This window comes from Elgaria multicarinata, chromosome 9 (assembly GCF_023053635.1).
Source record: "Elgaria multicarinata webbii isolate HBS135686 ecotype San Diego chromosome 9, rElgMul1.1.pri, whole genome shotgun sequence".
Classification (NCBI taxonomy): domain Eukaryota; kingdom Metazoa; phylum Chordata; class Lepidosauria; order Squamata; family Anguidae; genus Elgaria; species Elgaria multicarinata.
The window spans coordinates 27,763,539-27,777,393 of record NC_086179.1 but is presented as its reverse complement, the minus strand read 5'-3'; the positions used below and the strand labels follow the sequence as shown (position 1 = coordinate 27,777,393).

Sequence of the window (13,855 nt, the reverse complement as noted above, 5' to 3'; positions counted from 1 at the left end):
AAATTGAATACCAAATCCTTGTTGGGTATTCATATTCAAGTAAAAAAGAATCCCCTATAATTAGGGAAGATTCCTAAAATTGGAATAGAAGAATACTGGAGCATGGACACAAGTAAGGCTGGAGTATAGTCAAATCTTTTTAGACAAAAGGTTCTGTTATAAAACATTTAAGGAAGTAGATTCATTAAGGGTACAGACATTTGGAATTTGGCAAACATAACAAAATTAAATGATACAAAGAGTGTTGGACTGGGAGTCGGGAGATCCAAGTCCTAGTCCCCACTCGGCCATGAAAATCCACTGGGTGACTTTCGGCCAGTCACAGACTCTCAGCCCAACCCACCTCACAGGGTTGTTGTTGTGAGGATAAAGCAGAGAGGAGGATTATATATGCTGCCTTGGGTTCCTTGCAGGGGGAAAAAGGCAGGATATAAATGTAATAAATAAAATGCAACAGAAATAGGTTCAAAATCCTAACACATCTTTTTATCTGGCATACTTTGCTCTTTAGCGAACAAAGGGGTCTTTCTTGTATCCCAGAGGAATAGAATTGATTACATGGTGAGATTGCTTTTCCTGAGGGAACCTTGACAAGCCAAGCATTTTTCCATTTTTTGAGTTACGGAAAGAACCAGAAGGGGCAGGAAATATAATTGACTTGGTGTGAAAGATTTCCCCTCACACCTCTGGAAACAGGATGCCAGCCTTGAAAGCTGGCCATCAAGGGGAATTGTGCAGAGTTGCCCACCTGTTATAAGAAATTATTATTTTCTATAGCAGTTTTCGTATTCTGTTTCTGGCTCCAAATTTGCTTGCCTTTCAAAGGGCAGTGAAAACTTATTTCAGCATGCTCCTGGTTTCGGAATGATTATTGCTATTTCTTTTGTATGTTTTAATATGATTATTTTAACAGTTTTAAGAAGTTTTATGTTTTACACTGTTAGATGGATTTAGTTAGCTGTCTTGAACATTATATATTCCCACACTAGAGGCAGCTAGACAACCATCTGTCAGGTATGCTTTAAGGTGGATTCTTGCATTGAGCAGGCGGTTGGACTCGATGGCCTTATAGGCCCATTCCAACTCCACTATTCTATGATTCTATGATATTATTTGTAGCATTTATATATTGCTGAGTATAATAAAATTCCTCAGCAGTTCACATATATAGAAATAACCAGCATACAAATATAAGGGACAGCATCCAAGTCAATACAAGTGCTAATGTAAAATACATTGCGCTAATAATGTAAGGGACCTCTAGCATAACATCAACAGCATTAGCAGGCACAACGGGATTCCCCAGAAAACTCATCACAATGGCAATAGTGTTAGCTAATGCACTAGAGGTCCCTTATGCTAGCACAACATAATGTATATTAGCACTCACATTGACTTGGACACTACCCACTGCAATAACTATAAATAAATAAATAAATAAATAAATGTTTTGCTTCCATAACGTTTGGGAAAGACCCCTAGTTGCAATAGTGGAGATTAGTTCATCACAGTACTGGGGTACATCAACCAATGATTTGACTTCATATAGATTTTCAACAGGCAACAGCCTTCCTCATCACATGCTCATAATCCTAAAGTACCATAGTCACTTTTTAAAATTCTGTTTCAGATTAAGTGACTGCTTCTCTGGAATTTTACTGAGTTACTCTGACATTAAAAGCATCATTTCCATAGTGTTGTGCCAGACACATTAAGAGGGGATTATCTTACTTCATAAGCCACATAGTTTTTAGCCTTTACAGAGATTTAGCAGGAAAACTAAAGTAGCAAATACAGCTAATATGTGGCTTTGGCATGGATTTTAGGATTACTGTCTAGCTAATTTGGTTCCATCTACATCACTTTCTTGGCTACATTTTATTCCAGTCTTTCAAATAAGCCCACAAAAGTTACTAGCCCACATAAATGCTTACTAATCCACACCTAGCCTATTCATTATTTTTTGTGGCATAATAACGGCTTGATAGGCCAAAAAAAACCAAAAAACTAACTTTTGTAGTGTTGAAAAGTTCTCTCTCCTTGTATTGGAGGCCATTTTTATTTGTCACAGGTAACCAAGCAAGTAGGTCTTTACAAGGCTGTTTTATTCTAATACATAATGAAAATACTTACAGAGGATATAGATTCATTTTCCAATGCCAATGCTCCACATTTCTGATAGATAGCTATAAGGTCCATCATGTTGCAGTGTTTTAAAAAGCTAATATAAGCGCTTCTGATGTCAGCATAGTTTTCAGGAGCTTCCACATTGTTTTGCAATATGCCCAGCATGTCAGGTAGTAGGTAATTCCAATATAAAACTACTTCACTAAGAGATGCTTTGAATTCTCCATGGTGCTAAAAAAGAAAAGAAAAGAAATGCTTCATTTATTCAGAATAGGAGATGAAGGCTAAAAACAAATTCAAAAAAGTAGCCTTACAAAGTTATACTATGCTAGAGAGAGAAAACTAATCACTTAAAGCAGTATATGTATTACATGTATTTAACTGATTTTGCTTATGGAAGACTTTAGAAATACATTTATTTTTCCTAATTATTAATAGAAGTATTAGTATGATATGTTATATAGGAAAATATCAAGAGAATATGGATTGGCCATCGCTTCTAACCTGAATAACTATATATAAAAATAATTGTGTGATTTGAGACATGAGACACACTTTATACACACCATCAACTGCCAATTCTTATTCCCTCAATCCTCACTCTTTCACTATTTCTTGTTTTATTTATTGCCCAACTTTCCTCCCAGGAGAACAAAGTGCTGTGCATGGAGTTCCTAGAGTCTTCCACCCAACCACTGACCAGACTTGCTTATCTAGAGCAAGGGAGCTGCTTCACATGCCAGACCATTCTATGGATCCTACCATTAAGGAGAATATGCCTGACGGATTGGGATGGATCCAGACTAGGCTAGTTGCATTTAGGCCCAACTTAAATTGAGAGAAGTTAGTCATGATTCAATGGGAACCAAGGCTGCAAACCTATACTCACTAGTCTGGAATAAATCCCATTGAACTCAGGGGGACTTACTTCTGAGTAGACATGTATAGGATTGCACTGTAAGTTAAAGTGCAAGTCAATACATGTCCACTCAGAAGTAAGTCCCATTGAGTTCAGTGGGACTTATTCCAGGCTAAAGGGTATAGTCTTGCAGCCTTAGGAACTTAGGAAGCCGCCATATACTGAGTCAGACCATCAGTCCAGCTAACCCAGTATTGTCAACACTGACTGGCAGTGGCTTTCTAGGTTTCAGACAGGATTCTTTCCCAGTCCTACCTGGAGATGCCAGGGATTGAACCTGGGACCTTCTACATACAAAGCAGGTGCTCTTACCACACTGAGCCATAATGCCTACAAACTTACTCCGGATCCAACCCATTCTGTTTGGACAAAGGTAAAAATAAATAAATGACCAATTGGGAAAATACTGGTATTCTCAATTAAATCTGCAGAACCACTTACATTCCTAAATATCAAAGGTGTTAAATTCTTCAACATCAATTTCCGTCGGCTTATGGCAGCCGCACAAAAACTGGCCACTTTTAGAGTAACCTGAGGATTCTGATCCGATAGAAGTTATTTTATGTAATATTCATCTGATCTACCGGGAGTTCGCTGCAAGATAGAGGTTATAAATGTTTGGCATAAATCTTGATAAAAGGAACAATACAGCAGAACATGGCCTACTGTTTCCACTTTACCCATCTCACAAGGACATACCCGTTCTTGGTAGGGTACATTTCCAAACCTTCCATCCAAAAGGGCTGAAGGTAGAACGTTAAACCTGGCCAGAGTGAAAGCTTTCCTGAATTTAGGAATATTCAAGTCCACCAGATATTTTGCATAAACAAATATCCTCCCATTATCTCTAAATTCAGGATACCTTGAAGCCAAACTCAAACGATTTTGCAATTCCATATCCCAAATACGTTGTTGAATTGTCATTTTAGCTTTTTCATAACCAAGAGCAACTAGGGCATTTGGTGAGAAGCCTAGAACTCTCAGTTTTTCATATAGCGTAGTTTTCCATTTTGTCTGGAATGTATCAATTAATGTCGTGGGGCCAGGCCCACAGGGGAGAAAATCAGCTTTAGCCAGTAATGAATCCTAAGGATCCATATACGGGCCTCAATAGAAATCTGCATGTCTCTAAACGGACAACTACATTTGGAAAACAACTTGGGACTCCCAAAACTGAGCACAAAAACTTAGTCTGAGTGACTTCAAAGGGGGCAAAACTTTTGTATGCACACAACTGTGATCCATATAACATCTGGGAGATGGCCTTCGCCTTGAAAACTTGAATGGCTGAGGGAATATATCGGCCTCCTTTCGTATAGAAAAAGTAGAGGAGAGCCTTGATGCTTCTCTGTGCATTCTCAATTGCATTTTTAGTTTGCAAACTCCATAAGCCAGAAGAATGAAATGTTATACCCAAGTATCTAAAGGATGAAACTTGTTCAATGGGATGGTTGTTAATCTGCCATTTATGCTTTAACCTTCTGGAAAAAACCATAACCTTAGATTTAAGATGGTTAATCAACAGTAATTCATTTTTACAATAGAGATCTAACGCTTTTAAAAGACGTCTTAGTCCTACACTTGTTAAGGAAAGCAGCACAGCATCGTCGGCATACAGAAGTACTGACAAGGGCTTATTTGCCAATTTTGGGGGATGGGAACATACTTCCCTCACACTTTTAACTAATGAACTGATATAGAAATTAAATAGAGTAGGTGCAAGTATACAGCCTTGCTTTACTCCATTAAAAGTTGGGATTTGATCAGTTAGGTGTCCCACCCGATTGCAACTTATCCGAAGATAAGTGTTCTCATATAAGCAGCGTATGAGAGTTAAGAGACGTCTATCAATATTAGTATCCGCAAATTTTCCCCATAACCTCTCTCTTGAAATTAGGTCAAAGGCCGATTTGAAATCAATAAAGGCTGCATAGAGAGCTCCTCTAGCTTTTGATGCATATTTTTCAACCAGGTGTTGGAGAACCAAGCCTTGGTCAATAGTAGATCGCCCAGACCTAAATCCTGCCTGTTCGTCTTCTAGAATATTTTCTTGATCCAGCCACATAACTAGTTTTTCATGAAGATGGCTGGCATACAATTTACTAATTATACTTAAAAGGCTGATAGGTCTGTAATTTGCAGGGTCCGATCTTTTCCCTTTTTTGTATATTGGGATGATAATTGCAAGCCCCCAATCTTCTGGGATGCAAGCTGAACGATCGATGTAAGTGAATAGGGCTGCCAAAACTGGCACCCACCACTCTTTATTGGCTTTAAGCAGTTCTGGAGGGATGTTGTCTCCACCTGATGCTTTACCCTGTTTAAGTTTCAGGATAAGGTTATTTATTTCAGAAACAGATACAGGGGGCCACTTGGGAGCACTATTAAAGCTCTTGGAAACTGTTGGGAAACTTGCCCGCTTGCATACATAGTATAGAAATGGGATTCCCAAACTTTAGCAGGGATAAGATACTCCGGCCTAGCTGTTATATTTGGCCAACCCCTCAAAATAACTTTCCAAAAGGTGGCTGAATCACCCGCCCTCGATGCATCTATTAAACACTGCCATGCTTCCTTTTGGGCTTGCTTCTTTTTCTCTTTAATCAGAGCTTTATATCTCCTTTTGTGCTCAAACCATTCCTTAGGAAGTACTGGAAGATTCTGTTCCCTGTACTGCCTGTATTTTTTAACTAAGAGGTGTTAAATAAATCTTGGTAGCAACAGAAAATGTTCTTTAAATATGTTTTATATGAAATGCTGTATGTAAAAGATTCTCCATATTGGCTTCATAGAAAATCATAGTCCAAGTTAGATACATTTTCAGTGCAATCGTATGCATGTCTACTCAGAGGTAAGCTCCACTGAGTTCAATATGGGTTACTCTCAGGGAAATGAATTTAGGATTGCAGCCTTAAAGATAGCTGAGGATGGTTTTCCCCCCACTAGTTTGTTTTCAAACCAATTCTTTGAAGTGTGATTACTAGTTAAGCTTCAATATAATTCAGTCAAAAACTTTTCTCACAAGATGAAGAACTTGCAGAGCTTAACTGTGTTTATACTGGTACTGTAAAAACATTTTAAATCCAAATAAAAATGCTGTCCAGATATCAATTTTCATGATCAGGTGCCCACCGTGACAGCATATTATTCATAGAAAGGATTGTGAGAGTTTGTGGTAGAACTCAGAAAATGTTTTGCTAGGAACAAATGCCAGCTGGCTAATTTATAAAGGAAGTTCACAAAGTTCAACACTTTAATTCTCTGATAGACAACAGAAATATTGTATTTCACAAGGGTAAAATGAAAAAAAGAAGCAAAGTTTACAAAACTTAAAAGCCCTGCAGTTCTTCCTGACATTATTTTGTAATAGTCACGTTCTTTTGGAACATTTGACTACAAAATCATTTTTTTCTAAAATTTAAATTTCTAACCATTCTTTTTACAGAACTGATTAAGGAAGATTTTAAAAGAACTAAACTAAATCTGTAAATAATAACAATAATAATATATTTATTTCTTACCCGCCCCTCCCTTTGGATTACAAAGCCTCAAGGACACTATGCTAGAGATAGATTTTATTATACCCCTTACAGAAAATTGGAAAAAGATTTGCATTTCTACAAAGAAAAGCAAATACATAAAATGACACATTGCGCTTTATATGGCATATTAAGAAGGATTAATCTAGGTCACGTCTTGCCAGACTGCAAAAAAAACCACCAGAAGGCAAATGCCATACACACATTCTAATAATGTCACCATTCCTCAACCACATTACCTATTACATTCCGAAATTTTTCATTGGGGAGCGGTATATAAATTTTCTAAATAAATAAATAAATAATACATTCCATTACACCTCAAGCTAAGACTGGCAAGTAATTGGTAGAATACAGTAACACTGCAACTATTTGCCAAAAATAATGTACACAAAACCCAAACACACATTTGATAGATTTGCAAACATAAGCAAGCTTCTCTGCCACACTTAAGTATCTGTAGCCAGACTTTCTGCCTGGTAGAAATCACTCTAGTTATATTGTCTTCGATTGTACCGTATAATCTATGAGATTTGTACATAAGTGTGGGTTAAGAATTTTCTAACTAAAATAAAAGTAATAAAACGCAATGAGAAAACAAATTTGCTCATTCTGTGCCCAAATTAAACATTAACTCACATTTTGTCACACATCTACAGTCATGTTACTATTATTATTTTGAGAATATATGAAATTGTCATTCGATTTGTTCGTGACCAAAGTCATATACAAAGCATTAAAATGTGCAATAGAAGAACATCCTGAGAACATCCATAATCAGAACACAAGTTCCCTGGAACACGGTTGGACACTTAACAGCTCCAAAGGCCTGGCGAACAACTCCATTTTCCTAAAACTCAATAAAGATGTGACAAAATAGGCTTTTCAAGGAACGACATTCCAAAGTTGCAGTGCCACTGCCAAGAAAGCACTACCCTGCTTCCTCACTAGATGAAGTTCCTTTAATGATTGAACAAAAAGAAGCCCCTCTCCAGAAAATCTAAGCTGTTTAACTGATTCACACTGGAGGTGTCCCCTAGGTGACAATTAACAAATATAATAAAAAAAGAAATAAGGGATGTGTTACCATCCAGGCTGTGGGCAAATCGTGGGTTAATATTCAGAACAGAAAAGATGCACTAACCTTTTTATTTATCTCAGCCACAGATAGCTGCAAAGCCATCAGCATGCAATCTGCACCACACACAGTAGTCCTTTCAGAGTCTGAAAATAAACGCCATTCTTTTCGGAAACAATGAATCATATTCAAGATCCTTTGTTGAAGAGAAGACATGGTCCTAAAAAAGGAAGTAAAAAAAATTATGCACCACCAGACAGAGGAACCACAAAAAAAATAATTAATTATTATTATTCACATTTCTATTCTGCCCAATAGCCAAAGCTCTCTGCAAAGCCTAAACATTCATAATATTCTCCAGGTGTGGTACTGAGAGCTAACAGTACTTCACCTATACAGAGCAGAGAATTCAGTCTTGGCATCACCATTCAAGACAGATTTTTGAAAAGCTAGTTTCAAAGGAAGGCAGCAAAGATGATAAAGCAGCCTTCTACGTCCCTCCAGATGTTTAGGGCTACAATTATCATCAGCCATACCCAGCATGGCCAATAGTCAGGGATGATAAAAAAAAAAAAAATTAGGAGACAAATCGTATGGAAAACATAAAATCCATTTCACAACAGAAGATAGACAGTGCAATCCTAGGTATGCTTACTCAATTAATGACTGACTCCACAATACATGCACTTAGGATTTCAACCTGACACTATTTTAGATATGAAGCAGTTTATAAATATTGTAAATAAATAAATAAAGGAGGAAGCCCTGTTGAACTTAGCAGGACTTACTTATCAGTAAGCATGCATAGGATACACTGATAGGTTTTAAGTCTGCAAATGGATGTGAGAAAAAAGAGGGAGAATCATGTTGGCCCATTTACTGAGAACAAGGGAAGCACCTGAAGGCAGATTTAGGTTAAATGCTTGGCAAAACTGTAAGAACAACTCAGCAGTGAAACCAGGGATCTAAGAAAACTGGGGACCAAATGTCTTACCATGAAGATTTTCAAGAAAGGGTTAGACAAGTAGTCATCAGGGATGCTTTATCAAAGGGGATCTGTTTTGGGAACATAGTGATCTAATGCAGGGCTAGAGAGCCTGTTGGCCCTCCAGATGTTCTTGGACTCCAACTCCCATCAGTTCTCACCAGCATGGAAAATGGTTGTGAATGATGGGAATTTTAGTCTAACAACATCTAGAGAGCCACAGATTTCCCATCCCTAAGGCAAAAGACTGAACCAAACTATTTTGACAACCCTCCCCCAAAAATGTCATTGCACCTCCTATCATAGAATGCCAAAAAGCAAGGCCCCAACACTGCAACTATTGGACAGCATCAGTTCCAATCAGTTCTAAAACAAAGAGAATAGCAATAAGACTGAAGTGTGGGAATCATTAGGACAACTCCTATTGCCTTTGTATTCTTCTTCAGAATTTGTAGGGCTGAAGCATTTGTGAGATGCAAAGCTTCTATGTTATCTTGCCTCGGTATTTTAAGAAGGGCCATGATGTGGGCTGCCATCACTTTTTCTTCCTGGCAAAGCTCCTGCATTTTTTAACAGCTGCATGGTAGGCAGAAATTTAATCAGCTCTCTAGCTGATTCACCAACTTACTGGGGAAAAAGGCATCTGAACAATGCAATGTACGTCCTAGTAACATCTCGTATAGACAACTGGTCTTCAGCAGTCTGATCCAAGGGAGGTTGCAACAGTAGCACTACCGGTTTTATTAGAATGTAAGCCTATGCGGCAGGGTCTCGCTATTTACTGTTTTACTCTGTACAGCACCATGTACATTGATGGTGCTATATAAATAAATAAATAATAATAATAATACAATATGATTAAAAATTAAGAAGTGGATCCACAAATTATGTTTGTGCTAAAGTGGTTCTTGGGCCTGAAAATAATGCTATACGTTGGGCTACCCCTAAAGACTGTTCAAAAACTGGAAATAATCCAAAATGCAGCAGTCCGATTAATGTCTGGTATTAGCTGCAGAGACCTGCTCTTTATGAAGTCCCCTGGTTGCTGATTTGTTTCCAGACTAAATTCAAGGTACTAGTAATGCACACTTTTTTATTGTACTAAAAAGGGAAAAATAACATTAGAGTACTAAACTGAATTTAAGTTTACAATGCATCATAATTTTATATTAAAGAAATGAAAATAGGAGAAATATATGCATATTCTTCAGTTCTAGAATGTATGCATATTCTTCATAATATAGAAAAAAGACATATGGATAAATGCTATTGTGAAAAGTATCATTACAAAAAATTAAAATAGATACCATTTTTCAATTAAATTGTACTTGTTTTTTTATCTATATTGACTTCTTGAATGGTGCTCACTTTTAAAGTCCTTTAGTTCAGGCCCAAAATACTTGAAGCAATATATCTTTCCATCATGTTGCTTCTCAGATTTTACTATCTGAAAATGAGAACGATGGCCTTATCCCATCTGCTACAGTAGTGGCCATTATCAATGAACTTTTGGGGGATGGTACCTAATCACAACACATTGTGACAGATCTAGAAGCCAGCTTTTTTAAGCAGGCAATTAACGCCTTCTTTTTCAGGCAAACTTTCTACAATTACCACTTTGGCTGCTGCTTTTTATGCCAGTTTTGGTCTTAACTTGTTCTCTTCTGTGTTATTTTACATGCTCCCCATTTTAAGGCTCATTATGCTTGGAAAAACAGGTTTAAAATAACCTAAAACAAGTTCAACAATGTGATGTAGCCCATGGGTCTTCAACTGGTCCAGATCTGAGACCCACCTCAGTCTCTCAATCGGCAATATGGGACCCACTTTCACAATTGCCCAACATGGTGTGAACGGCTTTGCCATGACCTATCTGTACTGATCTCTCTACCAACTTTTGGGTCGCAACCCACTGGTTGAAGACCAACGTTGGCTCCTCCCTTCCCCTACTGCCACCAGAAGAGCTTCTGAGGAATATCTTGCCCTGAGGGAAGCGGAGAAGCAGCAGATTAGGCTAAAACACAAATGAAGAGAAACCGTAGAAGAGAAGAAAACAGACCAGCAAAGATAAGACACTATTCCCAAATGTAATCTACCTCACGGTACACACTCCACAAATAAAAGATACACTGCACAATGTCTCTGTGCACTGATACTGCACAAATGAAAGAGCCCCACTAATGCCAATCTGAACCAGCCTTGTATTTAAGTCATAGACAACCAAGAACTGCAGGCATGTGGTTGCATGCAATTTCATGGAAGAAAGGCAAGTAAGCATACTGATGGAGAAGGAAAGTCCCCTCCTCTGCACCCAGCACAGAAATGCTGCTCTGCATTTCTCTTCCTCTGCCAGGCCCCAGCAGAATAGCAAATAAAAAATAGCAGGCTAATAATTATTGTTGCCTTATTTTACAAGGCTATCTAAAACCAGTAATGTTTTCCCTGTCAATTTGCCACTGTGCCATGTGAAACCTTCATCTACTGAATCCCCACCTGTTCTGAAAGAGCCAGAAGATATTATTACCAATGACCATGGTATCCTTCTGGATCGCCTGAGGGGATTGCGAATCGGGGGCACTGTGCTTCAGTGGTTCTGGTCCTACCTCTCGGGCAGGTTCCAGATGGTGATGCTTGGGGATAGCTGCTCCTCAAAGGAGGAGCTGCTGTGTGGTATACCACAAAGTGCCATTCTTTCCCCAATGCTATTTAATATTTACATGAAACCGCTGGGAGAGATCATCCGGAGGCATAGGGCAGGGTGCTATCAGTATGCCGATGACAGCCAAATATATTTTTCTATGCCTTCAACAACAGCATCAGCTAAGGATAGTGTGTCTCCTCTAAGCTGCCTTAGAGTCGGTAATGGGCTGGATGAGGAAAAACAAACTGAAGCTGAATCCAGACAAGACAAAGGTTGCTTGCTGTCAAAGGCCACAACCTGGGTTTGGAGGTGTGTCAACCGGTTCTGGATGGGGTTACACTCCCCCTGAAAGACTGTGTTCGCAGCTTGGGGGTATTTCTGGATCCGTCGCTCCAAATGACAGCCCAGATAGATGCAACGGCCAGGAGTGCCTGCTATCAGCTTTGGCTGATACGCCAGCTGCGCCCCTTCTTAGAGTTAGAAGACCTAAAGACGGTAGTGCACACGCTTGTAACTTCAAAGCTCGACTTCTGCAATGTGCTCTACATAGGGCTACCTTTGTGCCTAGTCCAGAAACTTCAACTAGTTCAAAATATGGCAGCTGGGCTGGTTACCAGTACGCCTAGGTGTGACCATATCACACTAGTTTTAAAATCTCTTCACTGACTGCCAATAAGTTTCCAAGCGACATTTAAAGTGTTGGTTATTACCTTTAAAGCCCTACATGGTTTGGGTCCAGGCTACCTGCAGGATCACCTTCTCCCATACAATCCACCCCACACACTCAGGTCCTCTGAGAAAAATCTACTTCAGCTAGCAAAACTAGATTAACAACTGTTACCCAGAGGACCTTCTCTTCTGCTGCTCCCAGACTGTGGAATGGCCTGCCGGAAGAGACTCATCGACTTAACAGTCTACTAGCATTCAAGAAAGCTATAAAGACTGATCTCTTCTGGCAGGCCTATCCAGTGGAATTTTAAGATGTTTTTAGAATGTTTTAGGATGTTTTTAACAATGCGTATTATGTTTTAATTCAGTTTTATGTATTTATCATTTATTGCTGTTCCCCGCCTCAATCGGAATGGAGGCGGGTAAGAAATAAATTTATTATTATATTATCATTGTTGTTATGGCCATATAAAGCCCTAAACAACTTACAACCAGGTTACCTGAAGAATCATATCTCCCTAAATAGACCCTTAGACCACTACCCCTTGCTCTTCGTAACACACCCTGCAGAGTCTCTTATGGCAGCAACAGGGCAACGAGTCACCCTTCTGCCATACAGGCACTTGACATTTACTAAAAACTTACTTGTTTACCCCATCTTTCCTCAATTGTTGAGGACACAATCTTACACATGTAGATTAAAAAAAGAAGTCCTACAACTCCCAGTATGGCTGGCTAGGGAATTCTGGGAGTTGAATTTATTACATTTCTATACCCCACCACCACCAGTAGCCGAAGCTCTCTGGGCAGTTCACAAGATTTATTTCTGTCTAAACATGCATAGCATTGTGCCCTAACTCAACTAAATGGTGTTAAACTTTTAATTTTGTATTGTTTGGTAATATATTGCGAACCATTTTGGGATTTTTAAAATGGAAAATAGTGTATAAGTGTTCTAAAATAGATGCAGGAGCTATACTAGAGTGACCAGATACAAAAGAGGGCAGGGCTCCTGCAGCTTTAACTGCTGTGTTGAAGAGGCAATTTCACCAGGTGCTGCATGCATACAAATGACACCTGCTGAAATTATTATTATTATTATTATTATTATTATTATATTTATTTGTATCCCACCTTTTGCCCAATGCTGGGCCTCAAGGCGGCCTTACAAAGTTTAAAACATACATTGGGGGGGGGACACATAAACGTTTAAAATACACAACAAAATTATAAGATATTAACATAGATGGAGGGCTGGATTATTCTCCAAAGGCCTGCTTGAACAAAAAAGTTTTAGCCTGCTTCCGAAAGCCCATCAAGGAGGGAGCCAGCCTAGCTTCCCCAGGAAGAGATTTCCAGAGCACTGGAGCAGCCACCGAGAAGGCCCTCTCCCGTGTTCCCACCAAGCGCAGCTGTGAAGATGGTGGGACTGAAAGAAGGGCCTCTCCAGAAGACCTCAAAGCACCGGCAGGCTCATAAGGGAGAATACAGTCTTTCAAATAACCTGGACCTGAGCCATATAGAAATTCCCTTTGCTATACAAGTGTTAAAAATACAGGAGCCCTGTCCTCCTTTTCATATGGTCACTCTATGCAAAATAAATAGTAATAAATCAGTATAAAATAAAATCACAGGAGATGCCACCACGGGGGGGGGGGAGAATTGGTTGGAGCTGTGCTCTTACGAATGTCTTCTCCACAAGCAGCCACCCCACCTTTCCCTTTATCCGCTCTCCTCACCTAGTCTATCTCCACTGGTCGCCCCACTCCCGGAGAAGCGCCTCCGCCACCGCGCTCACCTCGCTCCGGTCATGGGACGGAACCAGCACCGACAGTCCCACCAGGCAGGCGAACGGAGAAAGGAAAAGACCAGGACGGGAATACCGGCGTGTTGCTAA

The 13,855-nt window shown here is 39.3% G+C and overlaps 1 protein-coding gene across 1 annotated transcript in view; it reads right to left on the bottom strand.

Moving 5' to 3' along the window:
- PARPBP (PARP1 binding protein) overlaps nt 1–13,782 on the bottom strand; it is a 36,435-nt gene extending 22,653 nt beyond the window's left edge. The window contains exons 1-3 of the mRNA XM_063134554.1: nt 13,757–13,782; nt 7,730–7,883; nt 2,134–2,358 (exon numbers count right to left, since the gene is read on the bottom strand). Of these exons, the coding sequence (XP_062990624.1) occupies nt 2,134–2,358; nt 7,730–7,883; nt 13,757–13,770 (393 nt within the window). The 5' untranslated portion in view covers nt 13,771–13,782. The remainder of the gene's footprint in view (nt 1–2,133; nt 2,359–7,729; nt 7,884–13,756) is intronic.
- Between the last annotated feature and the right edge of the window lie 73 nt (nt 13,783–13,855).